A 25392-nucleotide genomic window follows, 5' to 3' on the forward strand; every position below is an offset into this window, starting at 1 on the left:
CATTCAAAGGAAGGAAGATGGTTTCTTCCCCACCACAACCACCACCACAACCTCCTCCTCCTCCTCCCTCTTCTGCAAGCGTCTAACGCCATCCCTCGCCGAGCTTGAATTTCTACTTGACACCAAGTAATTATTATTTTGATTGGAGAAGGTTCCACTTTTAACACGGCTCAGGGTGTTACTCACAGCATTCCACCCCCAGCAAACTCATGGTAGCAACCGAAGGCATGTGAGGGATTAAATAAAGAAGCCAAATGGATGTCTGCACGTGTGTGAGAGAGAGCTAGCAGAGCAGGAGGACACAAGAAGAGCTGGGGAAGAGGGATCTTCCATGAGAACAGGAGAAGGACAGTGAGAGCAAGGATCAAGAGGTTTAAATGAATTCAGAGCGGAGGAAAACCCAGGCAGAGGCGATCACAAAGGTAGGAACATCTGCGACTTTATCACAAAAGACCTTGGAACAGCCTTGGCCAATCTGGAGCCTTCTAGGTGTTTTGGACCGGCTGGGGCTGATGGGAGTTGTGGTCTGAAACATCTGGAAGACCCCAAATGTTTGGCAAAGGCTGCATTTTTCACATTCTGTTCCAAGCGGCTATGTTTCAAGCAATCATATCTCCTATCTGAGATATATCCTGCACTGGGAGCCATTGCTGAAAAGTAGGCTGTCCGTTGCCAGGTGATGAATGAAATGCACATCTCAGCTTATGATAACCTTTAAACTTTAGTTAATAGGGGGAAATTTGCAGGCTGCTAAGCCTTAGCAAAGGGACACAGGTGGCGTTGTGGTCCAAACCACTGAGCCTCTTTGGCTTGCCGATCAGAAGGTCGGTGGTTTGAATCCCCACGACAGGGTGAGCTCCCATTGCTTGGTCCCAGCTCCTGACAACCTAGCAGTTCGAAAGCACACCAAAAAGTGCAAGTAGATAAATAGGTACCGCTCTGGCGGGAAGGTAAACGGTGTTTCCGTGCGCCTCTCTGGTTTCGCCAGAAGCGGCTTAGTCATGCTGGCCACATGACCCAGAAAAACTGTCTGCAGACAAAAGTCGGCAATAAATAAAACAGATTTTAAAAACCCAGAAATCTGATACTGAACAGTTTCAGGCTGTTTAGGGTTTAATATCCAGCGTATTTAAAGAAAGAATGGTTTATTCTACCAGATGCTTACAGGTGAAATATTCCTCCTAGCTCTATTAAAACTGATGGGCTTTTGAATGACACTTGAGACTTCAGCATGGAATGAATGCTCCCATGCACTTTCTTCAGATTAACACAGCCCTAGTATATCAGTACAAATTGTCCTTATTTATCAAGCGAAGACTCTGCATTGTATACAACGCTGCACAAGCTGAGTTTTGCTCTTACAACAGGACTGCTGTTTCTTCCCATCCCACTGTGTGCCACCCAAATCTGCTCTTTGTGTGTGGGTGGGTGTCCTCCAATCCCCTGGAGTGGATTTTGAGGGGCTGGAGTGGAGGGGAGTTGAAGAAGACAGTCTGTTGCATGAACATATGAAGCAGAGCTGCAGAATTGGATCAAACCCCTTGCGTTCTGATACCCACCTGTGCAAACAGTACTGTTATAACAGGGGTAGGGGGACTTGTGGCTCCTCAGATGTTGCTGGACTCCCGGTTCCAACCACCCCTGACCACTGAATTGTTCTATCTGGGGCTGGAAGGAGTTGATGGCAGCTGGACCACCGGTTCCTCATCCCTACAATATATTGTTACGTCACTAGGTGGCACTGGACTACAGACAGTGGCCTCAAAGTTGGGCAGCTTTCAAAGGGGATGAGTCAAAATTCCTGGAGGAAAAACTTTCAGTGGCAACTAATCATGTAAGCCTCCTGAATCAGAGGTAGTTGTACAACTGTACAGTAAAAACCATTTTTAAAAGTTAGAAGCAGACATGAATCATGGTAGAAATACGTGTTCTTAATTGCCTGCATAGGCCCGGAGGAATAGAAAAGTTCCCAGCAGGCGTTTAGAAGTTGAAACATTTGAAATATTTATAAAAACCACCCTTTCTCCAAAGGTGTTTGGGGAGACTTAAAACAAATATATATAAATATCATAACACAAACAGTATAAGCAGGATGCCGCTGAATGTCGATAACTGGAGGGCGGCGGCAGGGGGCGCTGTTGTGCTCATACACTGCTTGGGGAATTCCTATGGGAATCTGGTTGGTCACTACGGGAAATGGGATGTAGGGTCTTTGTTGTTGTTGTTTAGTCGTTTAGTTGTGTCCAACTCTTCGTGACCCCCTGGACCAGAGCACGCCAGGCACTCCTGTCTTCCACTGCCTCCTGCAGTTTGGTCAAACTCATGCTGGTAGCTTCGAGAACACTGTCCAACCATCTCGTCCTTTGTCGTCCCCTTCTCCTTGTGCCCTCCATCTTTCCCAACATCAGGGTCTTTTCCAGGGAGTCTTCTCTTCTCATGAGGTGGCCCAAGTATTGGAGCCTCAGCTTCAGGATCAGTCCTTCCAGTGAGCACTCAGGGCTGATTTCCTAGCAAGGGTCTAGCCAGGCCTTTTTTCTTATCTAGCTACAGGATCTCCCTTCTTTTTTACATAAATGACCAGGGGGGAAAATGACGTTTTACAAAGGGACGCTTGCTATATCACCATATGTGATTAACATTCCCCTCCTGTCTCATTAGTTTGCTAATACATATGACATTAATACTATTAAATTATTACAGATTGAATTTATATCCTGCCCTTCCTTGCGAAGGAGCCCAGGGCAGCTTTACTTATCGTACATGTGTCCCCTCACTTACGCAGCCCCCGCATGCGTAAGTGAAATCACGCCAAGTGGGGAGAACCCTCTAAACACCCTCTCTGTTGCTCTCTTCAATCTATACCAAAAATACTATATCCAAAATTATCCACAACTAGAATTGAAGCTCTGAGGCTGGCAGGAGGCCAGAGGATGTGCGGGAAAGCGGCTGTGGTAGCTGCGCTACCCCGCACCTCAGCTGTTAGGCAGGGAGGCTGAGCAGGGCAAACAAAGCTCTGCTGCATCTCTGATCTCTTTGGGGCTTCCTCTGCCCTCACTGACGTCTTCTTCAGGCTCCAGGGAGGGTCTCCTCGCGAGCCACGAGGACTCTCCAGCTCTCTCCCGCCGTTTCCAGGCTTGGGTCGAATTATTTCATTTCTTTCCCAGCGCCGTGAGCATAAGCCGGTGTGTGTAAGCGCAGGGGGCAGGGGCCTGTAGTCACCAATGTATTTCTGATGGCTTGATGAACTTACTCACAACCCTGGTATTCAAAATAAAACCATAAAGCTTAAAAAAAAATCTCAGCCCATTCAATGTTTCGGCCAAGGACACAGCCCCTTCGATTCTTCCTTGTGTGTCAGATGGCAAAGTAACAAGGAAGACTTCCGTAGATTAAAGCAGGTGTGGGGAGGTGGATTATGAGCTTTGATAGGTGTGGGTGGCGCTGGGCACCTATCAGTCACCTGGTCTTACAATGACATCCGGTGACCTTTTTGACCTGCTGATGATCAGGGTCTTGTGAAGCCCCTTTCAAAGCCCTATCCCAAGCACCTCCAGGCAAGGGGCTGGAAGTTTTCCCTCTTTGGAAAGTCAGCCAGTGTGGACATTGCTGAGCAAGATGGACCAATGGTCTGACTCAGTGGAAGGCAGGTTCCTATGTTCCTATCTTGGCTTATAAAGCCAAGTTATGATTGTCCGGATGCGGCCGCTGCGAGAAGCCTTGAAAAATGAAGGCGCCATATGAGCTGCTCCTCAGATCAACGATGGAACAAGGCAGCCATTTCCATCCAGTAATGCGTTTGTCACAATCAGTTTTGCTACAGGTCAGCTTCCGCTAAAACCTAAATTATTCGTCTCGCTATCCACTGCATCTGAAACTAGCGTTATTTGTGTAATTAAGCATTTCAGTGGAGGAGAAACATAAAAACCAATGCAGTAAATAATGTAATTATTTGCATAGCGTTTGCGGACTAAAACAACAACGCACAAGACCATGAATATTCAATCAGGCAATTTCCAATACTGACCTCCGTCAATGGTCTGCAATTTGCATTCCTCTTTCCATTTCCCCTCATTCTGGGAATTTGAAAGTTGAAAAATTCAATGTGCCCCAAGTCTTACAGTCTGCTGTGGCAAAGTTACTAACTTACGAAGGTTCGTGTAAGTTACGTTGACGTTTTGTTATTCCACCCCGTTCGTTTCGGCGCAAAGGAAACACAATGCATTTGGGGAAGGGGAATAAGCACAATCAATTATGTATCATTTGCATACGATTTGCAAGTGCCAAATAGATTGATTTCTCTTTGGGACACCTGTTGGGGCGCCTGGGTCCACGCTACAAATTATAGGGAGGCCTAATGAAAAGGACACGGTGGCGCTGTGGGTTAAACCACAGAGCCTAGGACTCGTCGATCAGAAGGTTGCTCAGTCCCTGCTCCTGCCAACCTAGCAGTTCGAAAGCACATCAAAGTGCAAGTAGATAAATAGGTACCGCTCTGGCGGGAAGGTAAAAGGCGTTTCCGTACGCTGCTCTGGTTTGCCAGAAGCGGCTTAGTCATGCTGGCCACATGACCCTGTACACCAGCTCCCTTGGCCAATAAAGCGAGATGAGCGCCGCAACCCCAGAGTCGTCCACGACTAGACCGAATGGCCAGGGGTCCCTTTACCTTTAATGAAAACGAAAGCTTCTTCTTTAGAAAGATGTGTGTTAACACAGGAGACTGAAATAATCACAGAATTTGGCAGAGGCTGGTTTCCTGCCCTCGGGCACCACGGCACTCGCGTAAACCCCGTGTCCCTTACCGGCGAGGCCAAGTCCGCCCCCACATTCCCCCCGCCTGTTGCAACCCGGCCCATGAAAACAGGTCAGGGGAGGTTTGAGGGAGCTCCTGCAATCCTCAGCCCGCAGAAGAGGGGTGGAGGCTGCGAGGAAGGAATGTTCCCCAACTGCCTGCCTGCCTCCTCTTTAAGTACCAGGAAGGATCCTGAAGGGAATAAAGCACGATTCCCTCTCAGAGCTGCGACCAGAGCATCTGGAGCAGCCTTCTCGGCACTTCCGAGTGCCGAGGCCACATGAGGATTTTTAGACCCCGAGAAAGTTTGGCTCTGCTGACACCCAAAGGCCCTTGATATGATCTAGGGTAAGTCTGGAGATGCTTCTGGGTTTGCGGCTGTCAGATGGGAAATTTGGTAGGACCTCAGATACACCTCACCACATATGCCCTTTGGGCGAGTGAATGCAGCTGGCCATTTAAGCGAGGCGTCACCCTCGGAGGGCGAAAGGGCTGGTCATCCAATTCGGCAGAGTGACCTGCCCACCCTCAGGCACAGTTTGTGGTGCTGTCCAGAAAGGCGTGAATAATCGGTTATTAAGGGCGTCCTATATTTTACCTAGGGATGCGGGTGGCGCTGTGGGTTAAACCACAGAGCCTAGGACTTGCCGATCAGAAGGTCAGCAGTTCGAATCCCCATGACGGGGTGAGCTCCTGTTGCTTGGTCCCAGCTCCTGCCAACCTAGCAGTTCGAAAGCACGTCAAAGTGCAAGTAGATAAATAGGTACCGCTCCGGCGGGAAGGTAAACGGCGTTTCCGTGTGCTGCTCTGGTTTGCCAGAAGCGGCTTAGTCATGCTGGCCACATGACCCGGAAGCTGTCTGCGGACAAACGCCGGCTCCCTTGGCCAATAAAGCGAGATGAGCACCATAACCCCGAGAGTCGGTCACGACTGGACCTAATGGTCAGGGGTCCCTTTACCTTTACCTATATTTTACCACTGGGAGTGGATACACCACTCGGGTTGGAGGACTGTCACCAAAATGTAATGGAGAAGGGGCCCCTGGGTAAGGTGGTTGTTCACGCCACGCTGGCAAACAGAGAATTCAATTTTACCGCGCTCTAGCTGCTTCCTCACATTTCCGGCCAGGCGCCGAGAGGTGGTAGAATTCTGCCCACAAGACCAGAAACACGGGGTAGTAAATTCCCCTTGCTTTTTTCGGCAAGACGGTACAGGGCGACCAGATTACCACCACATGGGAGTTACGATACGATACAATAATCTTTATTGTCATTGTCCCATACAGAACAACGAAATTGAAAATCTACATTAAAAATTCAGAAACCAACAAGCCTGCTATTCCAGCCTGGTTAGCCCCCTAAAAACTCTGATACCCCGTAATTAAATACAATATACTCCCACAGAAACTACCTTACACTGGGTGTAAATGGTCATCTCTTTGCACCCAGCTGTGACCTTGGCTTGCAGGTTAGGCTGCTGCTGCTACTGCTGGCAAAATGGCTTTTTCTTTCCAGGTGTCCTCCACACCTCAGCCAGCCGCAGCTCCCATTAACTTGTGAGCAAGGTCATAGAATCGCAGAGTCAGAAGGGACCACGGTGGTCATCTAGTCCAACCCCCTGCAATCTTTCGCCCAAAGCGGGGCTCGAACTCATAACCCTGGCATTAAGAGCCTCATGCTCTACCAACTGAGCTAAATGAAATGAAGTTTCCCCAGCCAGTAACGTGGGGGGGGGGGAGAGACTTCACCTGCTGTATTTCTGCCTGTCCCACAGCTGTATAAAAGCACAGGCCAGCCTAAATAACGGCTAAGCCTGAGCCACTCGCCCGGTGCTTGTAGAGTCAGGTATGCAAATGTAATGATATTTGTTATTTGTGTATTCTGAATGTTTCCTTGCCGCTTCTCAACCACGCTAGCAGTAGAGGGCAGCAGAGGAGGATGAGAAAGCAGGAAATTCTCTCTTAATCGATAAGCTCTCGTCACTGGTAATTAAAATCCTGGCGTCCCATAATGGCCCTGAAAACTGGGACGCCTCCTCCGCAGCCTTAGTCATGCTCCATTCTTCCCTGCTGGAAAGGAAAGACAGCAGCTGAGCAGTGTGGCTGCCACACCTGATTTTCTGAGTGTTTTTCTGTCAGTCTGTAGCATTTCCAGCTGGTGCAGTTAATTATGCCTTTGCATCCTTTTACATCACCCAGCTCTGATGAGGCCTGCCCACTCTGAGCACTCAGAACTTCCTTTGCCTTTTCCCTTCTCCTTCCCCTTTTCCCTTCTGCTCCTAACAGGAGCATAAAAGCCGTACTTCATTAGACTGACGTCCCCATCAGTCCCTGTTTCCTGTTTCCAACAGGGGTCAGCTGGATTTCTCTCTCTCTCTCTTTTTGCTAGTTTTTTATTGGTTTTCAAATTATTATAGAACCACAGAGATGAACAATTAAAACAAACAAACAAAAACCATAATATACTGTATTTTTTGCTCTATAAGACTCACTTTTCCCCTCCTAAAAGGTAAGGGGAAACGTGTGTGCATCTTATGGAGTGAATGCAGGCTGCACAGCTATCCCAGAAGCCAGAACAGCAAGAGGGATTGCTGCTTTCACTGCACAGCAATCCCTCTTGCTGTTCTGGCTTCTAAGATTCAGAATATAATTTTTCTTGTTTTCCTCCTCCAAAAACTAGGTGTGTCTTGTGGTCTGGTGCGTCTTATAGAACGAAAAATACGGTATCCAACTAACAACAGGGCACACATAAACTAAGTGTATTAAGTAGTAACACCTAATTTAAGATCATGACATACTTGAAAACCTGAAACTAAAACGATATGTAATAAAGCCCCACAATGTTGAGTAGAAATGAACAGAATCTACCTGTCCCTTAGAGACCTGTAACCTATGTGCTATTTTATCAGCAATATCTAGAAATTTTTTATACCGTAATGATATAATCAGATTTTTCCATTGTTGTGCCATAGAGATCCTGGCAGCTGCGGGCATCCATGTCAGAAGTTCATTTTGGTGAAATGTCCACATAGTATCTGTCCACATATTTATTAGGGGTAACTGAGGAGAAATTGAACATGTGTTTTAATCATCTTTGATGTCTCCTGATAGATTTCATTACAGAATAAGGCACCCTTTGGGCATTCCCAACAGAGATGGAAAAAAGTCCCTTTATCCCCACAGCCTCTCCAACTATTTGGTGATGTATTGCAAGCAATATAAGATAGTTGAATGGGTATGCAATGTATAAGATTTAAGGAACATTCTCTCACATGTGCAGATACAGTGGTACCTCGGTTTAAGAACAGTCCTGTTTACGAACAATTCGGTTTACGAACTCTGCAAAACCGGAAGTAGTGTCCTGGTTTGCAAACTTTACCTCAATCTAAGAACAGAATCTGAACAGTGGAAGGACACCGGCAGCGGGAGGTCTCATTAGGGAAAGCGCACCTCGGTTTAAGAACGGTTTCAGGACTTCCGGAACGGATTAAGTTCATAAACTGAGGTACCACTGTACTTAATTGTGTGGCTTATTATTTAAGTGGGTTAAAACAACAACTAGTCTTCTATTTGTTTTTTAAAGATCCTCAAGGTAGCATATAAGAAATTAAAAATCTACTATATTTTGGGGAAAAGTTGTTTCTCTGTTTGTTTTTGGACACCAATTTTTGCACAATGGTTCCTGAGATCAAGGACCAGGTTTTCGTCTGTGTTCAGATACAATTGGATGCCATTTTGATTCAAGATGGAGGACTGAACCTTTAGCCACTGGTTTCAAAACTGCACTGATATGTTGGTTTCTTAGAATTCCCAAGCCATGCCTATTGCAATGTTGCTAGTACACAATACACAATAGAATGATAAGGTATAGACTAAAATGAGAATAAAGCAGCAACACAGAATAAAACCAGCAAATGACGTAAAAATCATGACAGTTAATGTCAAAGATCAGGATTTTTTTATTTTATTGGGGGGGGGCTGGAGCCTATATGACAATAGTAGTTGGCAGAGGGGAAGTGTCCCTCAGGAGGGAATTCCAAAGCCAGGGAGCTACCATAGAAAAGGTCCCGTCTCTCCTGTAATCCCCTGCCTAATCTCTGGTGACAAGGGAACTTGGGCAAGGGCCTCCGTTGCTCAAAAGCCTACAAGGCAATGGGCATCCCGATTGCTTGCTTTCAGCATCTTCTGTTTGCAGGTTGACTGCCTCTCTGAGTGGAGGTTCCACATGGAGTGATCATTGCCAATACAGCTGTTCAGTGGAACCCCCAGGGTGAGATGCAGTTTACCTGTCTGAGTTGGGGACAGTTGTCACCCACCCTGTTCTGTTTATGAGCTCTCCGGGGGAGAGACTTCACCAACTGGGCTGGACGCTAGGTTACGTGGATCTTTGCCTGATCCAGCAAGGACTTCCTCTGGCCTCCGATGTTCCTCAAAAGGAAATAAAGCATTTCACAATCTGATCTCAGTGCCTCACGGGGCCTTGCCAGGCAATTCACAAACACATGACGGTCTCACCACTGCGTTACTCACTGTGCGATTGCTCCACCACGTTTTTTCACTGCACAATAGAGAGTGCCAAGTCATTTGAATACCTAGTACAGCAAACTAATTGATTTAGGGCACCAGCAGATTAAATACAAGCTTCAGAACACTCTCAAGCCTCGTAATCGCTGCCAGGCAGTGAAGTTAGCACCCAGATAGATGTCTGGACTCGTATCAGGCAGTTTCCCATCTGCCTAGCTGGCCAAGTCATTGTGATCTCTTCCTTCACCTCTCGAAGGAACAAACTAACCCCCAGGACTGAGCTGTGGGTGGCCAGCCGGATGCCGCAGCAGCAGGGAAATGACAGCCCAACTGACTTGTTTAATTCCACGTAGAAGAAAATGAAAAGCAGCCTCCAGCCTTTGTGGAAATACATAAGATAAATGGTGTAGTCAGGATTCTCCTCAAGTGCCAATAATACAATTAAATAACTTAACAAGGCCACCTGTTATTTATGTTCTGGAAGTTCCCTGCTCCCTTAGGAGCACACAACTGATGGATAACAGGCCTTAAACGGTGCCTGAGATAGTGGGCTGCTTCCTTCTCGGCTACCTGAGCTGAAAGAGGCGTAATATTCTGCTTTAGTGGTGTGGGAAAAATGTGCATACGAGAGTCAGATCAGCTACAGTTACACAGTCCTTGAAAGGATGCTCACAGTAAGCGGTGGATGAATGATAATTTTGGTTTCTCTCCGTTTCTCATTTTTTAAACCTCCAGTTCCACACATTTGCCCATCAGGGTGCACTAGAAAAAATAAAGAAAAAGTCCTAATGAGAACTTATCGTTTTAGTGGGAATTTCTACTAATATTCACATTTTTCGATGCAATGTTTACCAGATCTACACTTAAATAAAAGCAACTTTCTCATATATAATACATTTCTGCACATCGCTATATATGAGCCAAAACCGAGGGGCAGCTTCTCCAGCCCCACTCTTGACCAGCTCCCATTCATTTCAGCGAGGAACTTCTCAATGGTCTGTGACGCACAAGTCGGTGTTAGAAATGCGACAGCAGAGATCATTCTGCGTGCAATTTAAGGGTTAAATGTGGTACCCTCAACTAGCCAGGGGGGGCAGGAGGAGCTGTTGCTTAGCAACCAGTCAAAGTGGCATCATCTTTGTAGCAGTAGCACAGGCTCGGATTGGCTGTGTAGTTCTGAGGGAGATTTAGCTCCGCATGCTTTGTTGAATGTCTCACTGCTTTGTACAAGGTCTAATGTAAGGAAAACAAAACCTCTCTGTCCTTTTACACCGGTGTTTTCTGTTTGTTTGTTTGTTTTCCAGTTCCCTCAGTAAAGTGTTATCAGGACTTCTTTTCTCTCTGGACTCCGCCTGCGTTATCTAAGTGACTTTGCTAACCGCCCGCGCTGCCTTTTCCCCAATCTGCCAGCGCCGCTCTTAATGACACCCAGTATTCCTTGCTTTAGCCAGAGGCAGCCCTCCTGTATCTTAAGACCCCCGGGATCCTTCTCCAGACGTTTGGAAAGGCCTCGCTGCCTTGAGAGATCTCAGAGCCTTTGCTCCTTTCTGCATCCTATCCGTTCCTTCTCTTCGTCACAAAATAAGAGCACACAAAAAAACACAGATCTCTGCAAAGCTCCGCAGGACTCCAAGGCCTGGGAACGAAGCCCATCTAGGAAGAAGCATCCCATTTGGGGAAAAGAGAATTCCAGAAGTTTCCAGACTTGTCCATAACTTAGGCCAGGTTTTGGCTAACTTTGCCACATGCAATTCACGCCTTACACTATCAAATGTTTGCCCAGAGTTCAGGTATATCACTTCTTCTCACCCCAATTTTTTTTTGTTTGAGGGTGGTGGGGTGTGGCAAAGCAATAGGAGAGAATCGTGACAAGCTTTTCTTCCCATGTTTGCTTTTAAACCATTTTCTCAAAATGTCATTACGGGAGGTATGGGTGGTACTTGATTTCTAAAAGGCCTTAATTCCAGGCCTTAATTCTAAGTATGTTTTGGGAGTGGGGCCAGTGGCAGTTGTTGAAGGGTGAGAGAAAGGCTCTCTGTACATGCACATGGGGACCTTTATTTATTATAGACCATTAATTGAAACATATCTCGTTAAATGGGACTAAAATGGAATGGATGTGGCCTAAAAGAGGAGGCGGGACTTCTAAGTCTGGTAGTACCTGGGAGAGTGATGGCTGCTTATATGGCTGGGTCGGATTCAGTCAGGCTCTTCTCATTAAGTTTATATGTATAAGTTCCAATATTGTTAAGTTCCAATGTCTTGGTTCATACCCAACTATCACAGATGCCATTGTGGCTCCGCTCCTCATCCAACCCAACTCCCTTCTGTCCCCAAGTCCTTCTCAAAGGGCCAGCATTTTTGAAATCAAAAGCCGAGTTGAGAGTAGCTATTTTGAAGAAAGGACGGCCGCCCACGGCAGTCTCCCTCAAAAAGGACATCACAGCGAGCCCTTTTGCCATTTGCCAAAAGCTCTCTTCCTCTCAGACTTCATATTTTCTGTTGAAAGGCTCTCAATATTCACCAGTGGTTTTGGCTGCTAGTTCTAATCCTGGGCCAGATTTCCTTTAGTCTCGCTCGGCCTTTTGAGTTGGTGACTCCAGGCGGGTTCTTGTCTTTGGAGGCCTGGATTTGGGCCCCGGGGTGTCCAGTGGCCGATTCTCTCCTTTAACGGGTTTGAATTTTTGCAAGCGGAGCATAATATAACCAGAGAAACATCCAAGGCACTCTGCCACTCCCCTCCAGTAGAAAGGAGATGAAAGCGGGCAGCAAATGACATTCAACAAATACTTTGCTTGCTTTCCGTAATACATCGTCTCTCCTAAATGCACCAGCCTTTTTCAATGTATTGTTTAAAAAGAAAAAGGCTCTCTCTAGTTGATACGAGAGCAGGGTTGTGTGGCCTTCCTTGACTCAGCCCTCCTCCGTCACATTCCCACCTCTTAAAAAACCAGTCACCAACCACCTAATGCGCTGAGGAGCCATTATCTTTCTCAGGTGACTGAGATATTTGTCTTGCTAATTTGTTTTGTTGGTATGCGAAGGCAGATTTCAGGATGTGTTCCAACTTTTTGCCACGCCTGCTGGATATTTCATTCCGCTCGGTTTTTAACCTTTGGGTAGACTGAGGAAACGCGTGCCGTCGTTTCTGTTTCATTGGCTGTACCTGCCCGGACAGGTACATCGCTGGATTGCTTCCTTTGGGCTTTTTGACAACAATTCCACCACCCCACCCCACCCCAAAAAAACCCAAAATCGGGTGGGGAAGAGGGAGAGAATTACAGCCGCAGCGGGACACTGACACAACTGCCTGAAATACAGTTTTGGAAAATAAGTTTAGCTGCCGAAGGCAATTGCTGAGACCGGTCTCTTTCTCTCTTGCAGGGTCCCAACTATCTGGGGACTCTGGTGAGTTTGCCTCCTGCAGCTCCACCACCTCCACTTCCACCTCCAGCTCCTGCTCCATCTCCACCTCCTGCTCCTACTTCTGCTCCAGCGCCAGCTCTAGATCTAGATCTAGCTCCAGCTCCAGCTCCACCGATGAGCTGCTGCAATGACGAGATCACAAGGTTGCATCGCTGCGAAGATCACCATGACGGAGGCTGCCCATGCTCTGGCGAGGGCTCGCATTGCTCGAACGCGGAATGCCACAGCCGGAAAGGTAAGCCCTTTCCTGAGTCACGGCAGCTGGTTTTGGGTGTAGTATGGGAGAGAGAGGGTCAGGTCATTCCGTTTCTTTATTGTTGCGTTCGTACCCCGCCTGTCCCCCAAGGTACGTGTTGAGTTCAGGTGGCTGTGGTTCTCCCTTGCCTGGTTTTATTATCACAACGACCCTGCGTGGTAGGTTTGGCTGAGAGGAGGCGACTGGCCCAAGGCCAGTCGGTGAGCTTTGTGGCAGAGAGGGGGTTTCAAACTAGGTACCCCAGGTTTAAATCCCGTTGGCTCCCCATTAAAAGGTGTGTTAAAAGAAACAATATACCGTACTTGTCGCTGTATAAGACGCACCAGACCATAAGACGCACCTAGTTTTTGGAGGAGGAAAACTAGGAAAAAATATTTTGAATCTCAGAAACCAGAACAAGAGGGATCGCTGCACAGTGAAAGCAGCAATCCCTCTTGCTGTTCTGGTTCTGGGATAGCTGCACAGCCTGCATTCGTTCCATAAGACGCACACACGTTTCCCCTTACTTTTTAGGAGGGAAAAAGTGAGTCTTATAGAGCAAAAAATACGGTACTCTAAAAATTGGAATGGTAGGAATTGTTTTCGAATTTCATCTTCCAGTTGTTTAATCTGAGCACCAACAGGACTTCTGTTCTCCGTATTTTGGAACAAAACGTGTATCTCTTTACCACTTTCTTCAGATCCCCAACAATAGTTTTCTTAAACAGAAACTGAAAAAAGTTGTTTATACAGTAGGCTTCCCACTCACCACCTGAATTAAAAAAAAAACAATTCTCAGAAGGTTTAACTGCCAATTATAATTTGTGTTTTGTTGCAGCAAACAATTCCTGTAAGTAGGAAGTTAATTAGCGCTTACCTCCGAAACATATTTGAATAGTTATTTCATTAATTAGCATAATACGTCAAGCCTTCAGTTGCTTAACAACTTCGCCTTCTTTTTCAAATACTTTGCAACAAGCATTAGGGCTGCCATTCAGAAGTTACGAATTAATTGCTAGATTTTGCTTCCTGATATGGAGCTTCAGGTTATGTCAGAAACAAACTCAGAGATAAGTTCCTGAATCCAACTGCCATCCTTTTAACAGCTCAACAATTCTCTTTGCAGATTTCCTAAGAACACTTTTTCTATCTTAATTACTTTACACCTTCAACAATTCCCCATCACATAAGGAAAAAAGTCCTTGCATCTAGCATGGATACGATAACCTTGGGAGTAATATCTTTTAAGGAATATTAATAAAGCAGCCCCGTTTTTATAAATTTGATGCCATGCTTGCACTTAAAACTCTTGTTCTTAGATATATTTCTTTTTATATTTATTTTCACAATATCCTCAGTAAGAATTTTCTTTTCCAAAAAAGAGAAGCCCTTCATCATTTGAATTCATAGCTGTAATTACTGTATTCATTTGTGAGCCACTTCCTGGTCAGTTAGACCCTTCTTTGAAGCCTATACCTCATATCCCTAATGTGAAAGAAAGGTTGATGTTCCTGCACTTGAATTTTGCATTATTTCTGCTTGATTAAAAAAAAACAACCAGCAGAAACTGAAGCCCAGTTCTGACACCGTCATGGGTTATGCTACTTCAGACTACAGAGAGGGGCACATATAAATAAATGCACTACATGGGGGGGGGGAATCCTTGCACAAAAAACCTAGGCTAAGCTTCCCCTGACATTCTAATTTTGTGTGTGGAGGGAATTATTGCTATGGAAGAGCGTTCAATAGTGTGAATCTTTTCCTGCCGTTTAGAATGGTACAGTCCAGACTCCATACACAGACTTGACTTTAGCCAGTTCTTATGCACTAAAGTTCCTATTTCTTTGAGGAACGACAGGCTCCATCTGGAAAAAAAACGCAGGAGGAAATTGGCGATTGTGGAGCATTGCATTTTATTTTCACAACAGCCCTGTGAGGTATGTTAGGCCGAGGCGTGGTGCATGGCCTGAGGCCACCAGTGAGAATCATGACTGGATGAGAGGTAGGATTTGAACTCAAGATCTCTCCTGTCAAAGTCCAGCACTCTGTTAATTTAGGGTCCGTCTTAATACATGCCTCGGCCTGAAAGATCATGGGACAGCCGCTTTGTTGAAGCTAAGCAGTTTGGGTCTAGATGGAAAGCCTTCCTTGCTATCTTGTTATTTTCAACATGAAAGTGAGACAGAATATATTGGTGTTTGGAGCAGTAGCTCTTTTTCTGAGTGGGGGGTGTCGCTGTTACTTTTCGCATGCCTGTTTGCAGAGCGTTAAGGAAATTCTGGAATGTAGGTCACACCTGAATAGTAGCAATGTAATTTATGTGTTTTAAACCATTACAGTGGGTGGCGTGCACGGAAGGAAGGCCTGGATGTTACAGGAACACCCAGGGGAGGAAATGCTGTTGTGCATCTTGGCATTCTGTGGACAAGAGACGCATTTCACTCCCGCCAGGGCATTCTGTAATGGTTAAATGGGGTTGCTCGTGCGTAAGTTGCCGCCACTCCTGGCTAGGTAGCCTGGTTAAACCTTTCCTGGCTGGACAGCCCTTCACTTCGTGGCTGTTCAGTCGCTAGCAGAATCCGTCAGTGGGCGTTTCTTGAACTTCTTCCAGCAAAGAAGTTCTTTGACACCAAGTCTACGCCTACTTTCCCTGCGCGGAAGTCTTCTGCGCAGGGTGGGTGTGGGTAGCGGGGGACCTGTGCTCTCCCCGCTGGTCTCCAGCGAAGAGTCCTGGAGCCCTCTCTCCGATTCCTCCATCCGCCCCCCTTTATCCCTGGTGTTACGCTGATTTCCTTCCCCAGCTGCTGAGTCCCCTCTCTCCCTGCTTGGCCCTTCTCCGGCATCGCTTGGGAGCCCTGCCTCCACTTCTGGCTCCGATGTCAGTTCCCTGACACATTCCCTGTTGACGGAGGCTTTACTACCCACTGCCAACCCTCAAGTATGCAAAAATAGGCTTGGATGCACGTGGACCATTGCTCTAGGGCAGGTCATAAAAAACCCTTTTAAAAAAAATACCTGCTCCAAAGGTCTTATCTTACTACACAAGTGATTATATAGCTATATCTGAAATTTCATACTGTACTTAACTGGTCTTCTAGAGTTCATCATTATTTTAACTCCAGACATATCTGAAATTTCATGCATATCAGTTAATATCTTGACCCTCCTCCATGAAAATAGCTATTTACTTGGCCGTTTTCCTACAACGTGAAGGCTGAAATTTCAATTCAGTGGAGCAGGGTCAAGATATTAACTGATATGCATGAAATTTCAGATATAGCTATAGAATCCCTAGTGTAGTAAGATAAGACCTATGGAGCAGGCATTTAAAAAAAATAAATTAATTTATGAACCGCCGTGCTATTGCTCTGTGGTACAGCAGGTACTTTATGTACAGAAAGCCCCAGTTATGACCCCGAGGTAGAATTGGGAAAGATTCCTTCCTGAAACCTCAGCACAGATAATTCTAAGCTAGATGCAACCGAGTTGGTGTCAAACGTATTGCTCTGATATAGTCATTTGGACAGCCCTGGACCTCTATGTACACTATCCAGGCTTGCAGCCCAAGGAGGTCACTGCTGTGCTGCTAATGCATTGCACCCCCGGAGGTGCACTCCATTTACTCTCAACACAGACAGGTGCCAACCAGATGGGCCAATGGGATCCACTGGTATAAGGCAGGTCCCTGTGCTCTTCTGATGGAGAACACCTGTGCAGCGTCCAAAGCATGCATGGCTGGGTGGACATGGGGAGTGTTGCCGGACAGGATTTCCCAGAGGCAGAATGCCAGACGCCCTGCCAGCCTTCTCTTGTCCCTGAACGTCCTCATGATTAACAGGACCAAGTGGGAGATGCAACATGAGCAATGCACTACACCCTCTTGTGGCATAGGAATATCTGGGAATGATGTCAAGCAGCCGGAAATTCCAGAGCCAATTCCGCTGTAAAGCGGAATCGCGGGAGATTTAGGAGCCTATCACCCCATTTCTTCCATTGGAATGCATCTGTGCCATCCCAGAGTCAAAATAATCTTAGGGTGCTTTTGTTCTTTAAAAATGTTTAGGGGTACTCTCATTCCGACTCAAGAAAAACCACCATTTTATAGTTCAAATGGGGGGGGGGAATAAATACAGTAAATGGACAAAAGTACAGAGAGTATGCATTACCTCATGATGGTGAAAAATAGTAATTTTCCTACTCATCTTGAAATACTGCCCCTCAGGGAGGCCAAACTTTCATCAGTAAAACACCACACATCCACAGTCCACACTGCTTCACACATTAAACACTCGCTTCTGTCCGAGACTCAGGAAACACCGTGACAGGAAATGAGGCCGCCACTGCGGGTAGCAACGGAACCGACGATTCACCGTGCTAGAGAAGAAACTAACATTTTTTTAAAAAATTAGTTTCTTCTCCTGTTAGATTCACAAAATGTTTAGGGGTATGTGTACCCCTGCGTCCCCCCCCCCCGAAAAAAAGTACTGGGGCTATGCGCCGCAAATGACAAAAATTGTAATGAGAAGCAAAAATAAAACAAAAGAAGCTATACACTATTTTAGTATATTTATATTTAGTATACTTTAGTATATCTAAGTATTAAATATATAAATATTAAGTTTTAATATTTACTTTTAGCAGAAGTGGATTTGCTGCAGTAAGGTGACAGAGTACTTTAGTTCCACAAACCTAAATTTCTGATATGCACTTGAATCCCCTCTGCAAAGTACAGACCGCCTGGAGGCAATATTCATCCTGGTCCTGAATTTTGAACCAGGAATTGTCTAACCACATGTATCCCTTGCTCACAAACCTCATGGTTGAACTCCACCAATCACTAAAAGTAAAGGGACCCCTGACCATTAGGTCCAGTTGTGAATGACTCTGGGGTTGCGGCGCTCATCTCGCCTTACTGGCCGAGGGAGCCGGCGTACAGCTTCCGGGTCATGTGGCCAGCATGACTAAGCCGCTTTTGGCGAACCAGAGCAGCGCACGGAAACGCCGTTTACCTTCCCGCCGGAGTGGTACCTATTTATCTACTTGCACTTTGACGTGCTTTCAAACTGCTAGGTTGGCAGGAGCAGGGACCGAGCAACCGGAGCTCGCCGAACTCCACCCATCGGTACACAACCTAATTATGCTGGAGAAGAAATCTCCAAGAGTCTCTAACAATTAAGCGACTTTAAAGCTCACCTCAGCTTCCTGTTCAGTCACTGCATAGGCAAATAAAAAGACTTATAAAAAGCACTTACAGTTGCCATTAATTCCACTGAATAATTATCTAAATTTCCAAGACGGTGATGAGGATTCTTTTTTAAGAGTCCTGTAAAAATTGTTCCTCCATGCTGATTTGTGGGCCCAGGAAACTGGTGTGGATGGAATAGGTGCTATCCAGCATTCCCAATACAACTTCATTTACCCTTCTCTTTCATCTTTGTATTTTAATAAAACATTCCAATGAAGAGGCCACGTAACCTAACTACCGCGCTTGCTCTCACTTAGTCATTACGGTCCTACCTCCTTTGGTCAGAGGGCCTGGGGCTGGCTAAATGGGGAACACAACAGCTGTTGTGCAAGTAGCCTTAATCATAAGAGTGCAACTGGCATTTAACTGAACTGAGAGTCAAATAAGAAACTGAAAGTAAAAGTGCAAAGTAGGTTACAATTTAAAGGAACAGTATGGGGGAGCAGTGTTTGTCCAATGTCACATTTTTCTGCAACATCCCCTTAACCGTGACATCATTAGCAATAAGCTTTGCAAGAGATGAGTTGCCAGATGAAACCTTGCAGGAGCTCAGTGTTTGAAATTAGCCAGGTGCTGGCTTTCAACCACTTGCAACCAAGTGAAGATGCCTGGGTGCCAGGAATGATGGTGCCTGACATCATTACTGATCTGGCCTTTTTTCACACACTAATACCCCAATTTGAAGAATTCTATCAATTATATTTCATCTGCACAATCGGAATGAATTTCTCGAACCAAAATGCTTTTTCTGTGCAGCCTGAGCAGGGACAGTCACTTTTAAGCAAAGGGGGTCAGAAAATGCCAATATATAGGTGGACTATCCCTGGATCAAGTGACTTTTCTTCTTTAAAGTTCTGAGTTCTTGACCAAGCTCAAGATTGTCATCTGAACTAGTCATACAGTCAATCATAGTCAAGCCATCAAATGGCAACTAGATATTCTGTTCTGGGGACTCTAACCTTGGTTTAATGAGACATTTGGCACCTACCTTATGTATGTGAGTTTCTAACACTACAGAAACTGCTTTGGAAGGGGGCAGTTTTCATCCCTGCCTTTTCTAGAACTGCAGGCTTTCCTGTTCCCACAGCTACCATTAAAACAGGCTGCCCAATTATGGGCGCTTCCAAGCGGTCTCTATTTTCAGCAGGGATTCAGTTACATACTGGCAAACTCGCGTTGGATGGTTAAAGTTGATTTGCTGCTCTTGTGCAACAAACCTGCTTCCCTCTTCACCGCACCCAAAATCTAACTTTTTGCACTAAGGAAAGAGTCGGCAAAATGCACTGGGAAGTGTAGGGTCACAACCGTTTCACACAACATCACCTACTGGTCTTCAGCTGGTCTGATCCAAGGTGGGTTGCAAAGGGGCATTAACCACCATGCAAAATATATGCTAAAAAATAATAATTAAGAAATGGGTCCCCAAAGGCATGTCTGGCTTAAAAGTAGGTCTGAAAGGTCTGACGATACCTGATCTAACCTCTCCGAAAACAGATTGCTCAATAAACAGCCAACATTGTCTGACCTCCCTGCAAACTTTGTGCAAAGCCATCAGGACGAACGCCGACAGCCAGGTCATCTGAAAGCCACCCCCAGTTATCTCCTGCTGTCCTATCTATGCTGGTCCACAGTTTATGAATGCTGCATTCCTTTCCTCTCCTCAGATATCCTGACGGAAGATGACATTTACTGCTGCTCCCTTTCCAAGACACTGTGCCACACCTCCACGCCCGTCACAGTGGGCTTCTACTCCCCCTGCGGAAACCGCCTGCATTCGCTGCTTGATCATATTGGAAGTAAGTCCCGGGCAAAAAAAAAAAGCATCAACTGGGTGGAAGGGGTGGGGGAGGAATCCAAGTTTCAGTATTCAGTAATAATAGGGAGTTAAATCCTGCCCCCGTGCCTCCTAGCATGGATTTTTGCCATAAACAGGCCTTTTCCTCTAGCTTGTCCATTCAATCAGGATTTTGTTATTTAAGAGACAAGCACAAATGTATCGCTCATTTGCCAATCAGGCTGTCCCACATGCACGGACCATAAAAGTAAAATAGGTACATGCATAATGCATCAAGCCACACTAAAATACAGATTAAAAATTATACAATTACAACTGGTTTACGTGTATTAACATAATATTAACATCTAAAGTGGCATGTAAGTGTTTTCCACTTCCCTCAAGCCAATTTTACAAATTGCACACTCCTAAGTGCTGTGTTAGTAATCTGCTCCGGCCAACTCAAAGAGAACTTATTGCTTGACAGGGGAAGTTAAACAGATTCTTCCTGCAGTGCTCTCCCCGGCAATAAGGGGCTCAATTTAACGGCTTCTCGGATCTAAATACAAGGGGCATTCTGATTTTAAAAAGGCTACCAGGTTCTCTACCTTCAGGCATGTACAAAAGAGTGATGATGAGTGAAGGTGTAGAGTCATAAAATTGTAGCCTTGGAAGGGAGCCTGAGAATCATCTAGTCCCACTCCTGGAAATGCAGGAATCACAGGTAAAGAATCCCTGAAAAATGGCCATCCAACCCATTAAGAAACCTTCAGTGAAGGGGAGTCCTCCACCTTCCAAGGGAGTCCGTTCCACTGTTGAACAGCTCTCACAGCCAGAAAGTCGGAATCTCCTTTCTAAGTTGAAGGGAGGAGGGATAGTAGCTGGTCCTGACATCTCACCCCACTTTTGAAAGGCTAATGCCTTTTTGTTCCACTTTGGCAGAATGCATGCACAAGGAAACCATCCGGAGAGAAGAAAACGAGTACAGGAGGACACATGAGAAGCCCCGGATACCGGAAGGATGGAACTACCTGACCCTCCTATGGTACTTGGTGTTCTATGAGCCAGTCATCACAGAGGTTCATCTCAGGAGGAAGAACATTGACTTCATGTTCATAAGATTCAGCGCCTGGGAATACGCCGGCAGTGACAAGCTGTGGGCTGGGCTGGTCACCACTTTGTGTGACCGCATCCGCCACCAATTCGGGCCTCTGCCTCTGAGCTTCTACCACGTGGTGGGGAGCAAGCCCCACTTTGCCTCTGGGTTCAGCCAGCAGGAGTGGAGGCTCAAAAAGAAAGCCTCGTTTGCAGCCGGAGGGTTCCTGACCATCTTGCTAGCTGGCATTGGCCTGGCCACAACCGCGTACCTTGTGCCAGGGCTGAGGGACGGCACCGTCTTGAAGATCCTTGCCGCCTCCTTGGCCAGCGTTACCGGTTCAGGGGCCTTGGTGGCCATTGCTCCGGTGATTAAGCACCTGATCATCAGTCAGAAGAAGAAGATCGAGAGCATGACCAGCAATGAGAAGTTCACCAGCCACCTGGGCTTCATGAGCGCTGTGAAGAGAGAGATTGCACTCCTCACCAACTTTGTGTATTACATGGAGATCTTTGAGAGGCGGCGGCTGAGGATTGTCTTTGAGATTACCAACCTGGACATGTGCTACCCAGAACGAGTCATCGGGGTCCTGAACGCCATCAACACTCTGCTTTCAGACACCAACGCCCCCTTCATCTTCATCCTGGTGGTGGACCCTTGCGTCATCGTCTCTTGCCTGGAAGAAGCCAGCTGCATGAAGGGCATGGCCGACAACGGCTACCTCTACCTCAACCGCACGGTGACGCTGCCTTTCTCCATCCCGGAAATTGGCCAGAGGGCAAAGCTGCGGTTTCTGCACGAGGCCTTCCAGAGCAGGGAGGACTTGATGTACAACATCATCACGAGAAACGTGGAGCAGGGAATCAAAAGGGCCAAAGGGAAGGACAGGGCCTTGGGAGACATGGAAGCATCGGCAGAGATGGACCAGCAACAGATTGATGCTCAGGCCGTGCAGTACATCCACGAAGCTTTCCACTGCTTGCACGACGAATTTGATTCCCTTTACAGGTACATCCCAGACAGTATTGTGCAGATGAAAAGGATCGTCAACACCATCCCCATCACTATCCGGCTTATGGCCCAGCAGCATGTCTTGAGACATGCCATCTGCCCCCGGTCGGTGGCGGCCTGGGTCGTCATGGCCAACCAATGGCCTTGCCGCTTGAGCTGGATACTGCAGTGCATGGAGGACAGGCGGCAGTGCCACACAGAGGGCGAGGACGGCGAGGAAACCATGTGGCACGTCTTCGCGGAGAACTGCAAGGAGCTCTTCTCTCATCATACGGAGCTTCACAACATCATGGCGTTGGACAACGACCCCGAACTCTTCGAGAACTTCTTGTGGCACGATTTCCCTTTCACCGTGAAGGAAGGGGAGAAGTACGTGAGGTACACGGTCAACTTGGACCACTCCATAAGGTATCGGATGGGGCAGCTGCGGTCCCTGGCTTCCCTGGAAAGGGACTACCTCAAAGAATTAGCTTCTCTGGAAAAGGAGAAAGAGAAGGAGAAAGAAGCAGCTTCCTTGGAGAAGGAGGAGGGCAGAGAAACAGCCAATTCAGGCAGGATGGTGTAAGACGGAGGGTTTTTGTTGGAAGATTATCAAACGTTCTGTAATAAAGGTATGACCAGTCATGGTGGACAAGCTATTTGAGAGACGGTTTTGCCTGTGTTGCCCATTTACCCCTTTGGTGTGGATCAGCGAATGAGTGTCGGCTGTGTTCCCAGGGTGGGGTTTCCCAAACTGTGAGCTTCACCCAGGTGGTTCCACGGTGTGTCAGTGGATTTCTGGCACAGCCGCCACATTTTCAACTGTACCTTTTATTTATTCCTTTGTGTTTTATTGCACTGCAATTTGAATTCTGTCAAATGCGGCTGTGACACAACAAAATACAGTATGTAAGAAATGAAAGGAAGCAATAAAAATGCAATGAGAAAAACATACTGGACCACAGCTGCTGAAACGGCAGAAAAACCAGTCAGTGCCCCCACCCCAGCAATTCGCTGGCTTCAATGCAGGGGGATGGGGGAGGCATAAACATCCCAGAATCCTCTGGGAAAGGCACTGGGTATTCTGGCAGACAAGTTTACGGTGGGAAGTGTTTCTTGATGTCTGGGAAGTTTGAAAGCCAATTTACCATCAGCCGAGGAACGCACATCAATCTGCAGCGGGAGACGGGATTAGGAGAGACTTCAGGCGTTCCCACACGTGATGCTAAATGGGCCACATTTGAACTTCCTTCTGTTCTTTTTGCGAAACTTAATGGAAGCTGTGAATACAGGAACGAATGTGAAGAGAAGGGAAATGAGCGCTGCTGTAGCCAATGAAGGATTTAGATTTGCGCAACAAACTGGTTGAATTATTTAAGGTGTTTAGAGAAGTTTTATGTGTGGAGGGGGAGAATATGGATGCTGAGTGACATCTACAGCAGGGCTGTGTGTATCTCACAAATGGAAAAAACAGCAGCTCTGTCTGGCAAGGGCTCCAATTCTCTTTCTCTCTCCCCCCCCCCCTCATTTTTGGGCTTTCTGCCTTCTGCCATATCAGTCCCTTTGGACACTGCTGGCAGGTAGGGAAGGGTCAAACCAGTCTAATTTCTTGTCCATGCCACTTTTGTACTGATTCTGTGATGACTCTGCATTCATCTTCTTTAAATAAAAAAATAAACCTGTGCAAGAATTTGCATTTAAATATGACGCTTTGAATGTATTTTCTCTCAAAGCACACATTTCTACTGTTTTGATGCTTCTTCTTTTTTGAGCTAACAAGTGCACCAGAACATTCAGGAAGTTTAAGAAAAAACTAGCGGATAATCCAGTTCAAACCTGCACATTAGTCCAAGCAGTGAGAATCAAGTCTGGTAATCCGCAAAGACTGAATTCCTTAAGCAGCAGCAGCATACATTATGATATATCAACCCATACTTTATTCAGGTTCCAGCATTTGCTTTCCTCTGCTGTAGAGTTTCGGTTTTTAAAAGGCAGATAAGCACACAGCCCTGAGCTCTGTGTGTGTAAAATTTTAAAATGATTGCCTTATACCCAGTTAGAGAGCCAAGCCTGCAATCTATTGAAGTCAATGGGGCTTCTGACCAGACATGTATAGGATTTTGCTGCATGTTACATTTGTTGGAATTTCAACAGGCTTTGCTAACCTGGCTCCCTTACAGATGTTTTAGACTACAACATCTGGAGGGGGTTAGGTTTGAGAAGCCTGGTCTAGAATGAAGGAGGGAAGGAGTTGGGCAGGCTTATGGATTTAAGGCTCAGTCTACTCTCCCAAGCAATGCCTCAGCAAATGTTGGGGAAGAACCGCAGCTCAGTTGCTTAGAGCACCTGCTTGGCATGCAGAAGGGTCCCGATTCAATCCCTGGCATCTCCAGGTAGGGCAATGAGAGCCTGTCTGTCTGAAACTCTGGACAGAGCAGTTGTCCATCAGTGCGGATAATACCTTGCTAGACAGACCAATGGTCTGACTCAGGAAAAGGCAACTTCCTGCTGCCAAAAGCTCGCTTTTCTCGTCTCCCAACCCAATGAGTTATGAGTGCTCCAAAAAAAAAGCAGCAGCTTCACTTAATTTAGGTAGCTCCTAAATATGGAAACAGCCGCACTCGGGTTGTCGATGACGACATCACCTTGAGGGAAAGTGGGTGGGTCTCCTGCAATTTGCACCTCGGCCAGTTCCACAGGGCCAATTATATCACCAGCTTGCCTCAGATTCATGGCTTGGGCTTAACCCTCGACATGAGAGCAAAATTAGCCAGCTCCAGGGGCAAAACTGGGCTTTACTTTACCTCAAAAGTCCTGCACCTCCAAGAATCAACCCAAGGTAGATTCTTTGCCCTGGAGTAACCCTGCAATACACACACACCATTCTACTCATCATTCTGCTTCGACTGTCCGCACAGGATGTCCACACAGGACTGTCCACAGGATGTGAAAGATCTCTCATCGGATCTCCGTATCATTTTATTTTCCTCGCAGCATCGGGAGTGAGATTTTGGAGCAGAGCCACAGCTCTGGGGAAGGTGGGTTCACCCTTTCTCCCAATGGATATTGAGCCTCGGGGCTCCCAACTCTACAATTCTATGGTTGATACGTTTAGATTAATACGGATGTATTGGTGGTTATTGTATTCTCAGTTTGCACTGGTGGCTTCCCCCTGCTTTTCCCTCGTTAGAAATAATAAAAAATAATAATGATATGTGAAAGTGTAAATAATAATGATCACCCTTCGGGCAGAACAAGCAGCAAGTTGATAAAGATGGAATGATACCCATCCAGTAATATGGAAGAAAGCAAATG

The 25392-nt window shown here is 46.4% G+C and overlaps 1 protein-coding gene across 6 annotated transcripts; it reads left to right on the plus strand.

Annotated features, from left to right (window-relative positions):
* NKPD1 (NTPase KAP family P-loop domain containing 1) lies at positions 1-23779 on the plus strand. 6 transcript variants are annotated; one of them, XM_081922035.1, is made up of 5 exons: positions 1-422; positions 10616-11101; positions 12696-12972; positions 19882-20013; positions 20934-23779. In XM_081922035.1, exons 2-5 carry the CDS (start codon positions 11057-11059, stop codon positions 22661-22663), a joined length of 2184 nt encoding a protein of 727 aa, XP_081778161.1. In that variant the 5' UTR covers positions 1-422; positions 10616-11056; the 3' UTR covers positions 22664-23779. The 6 variants fall into 6 exon arrangements, with proteins under 6 accessions (XP_081778161.1, XP_081778158.1, XP_081778159.1 ...); XM_081922033.1 differs by lacking the exon at positions 1-422 and adding an exon at positions 4741-5137; XM_081922032.1 differs by lacking the exon at positions 10616-11101 and having other exon boundaries at positions 2-422.
* The last annotated feature ends 1613 nt before the right edge of the window (positions 23780-25392 follow it).

The sequence above is a fragment of the Podarcis melisellensis genome, assembly GCF_964234715.1.
Source record: "Podarcis melisellensis genome assembly, chromosome: 8".
In the NCBI taxonomy this organism is placed as follows: Eukaryota; Metazoa; Chordata; class Lepidosauria; order Squamata; family Lacertidae; genus Podarcis; species Podarcis melisellensis.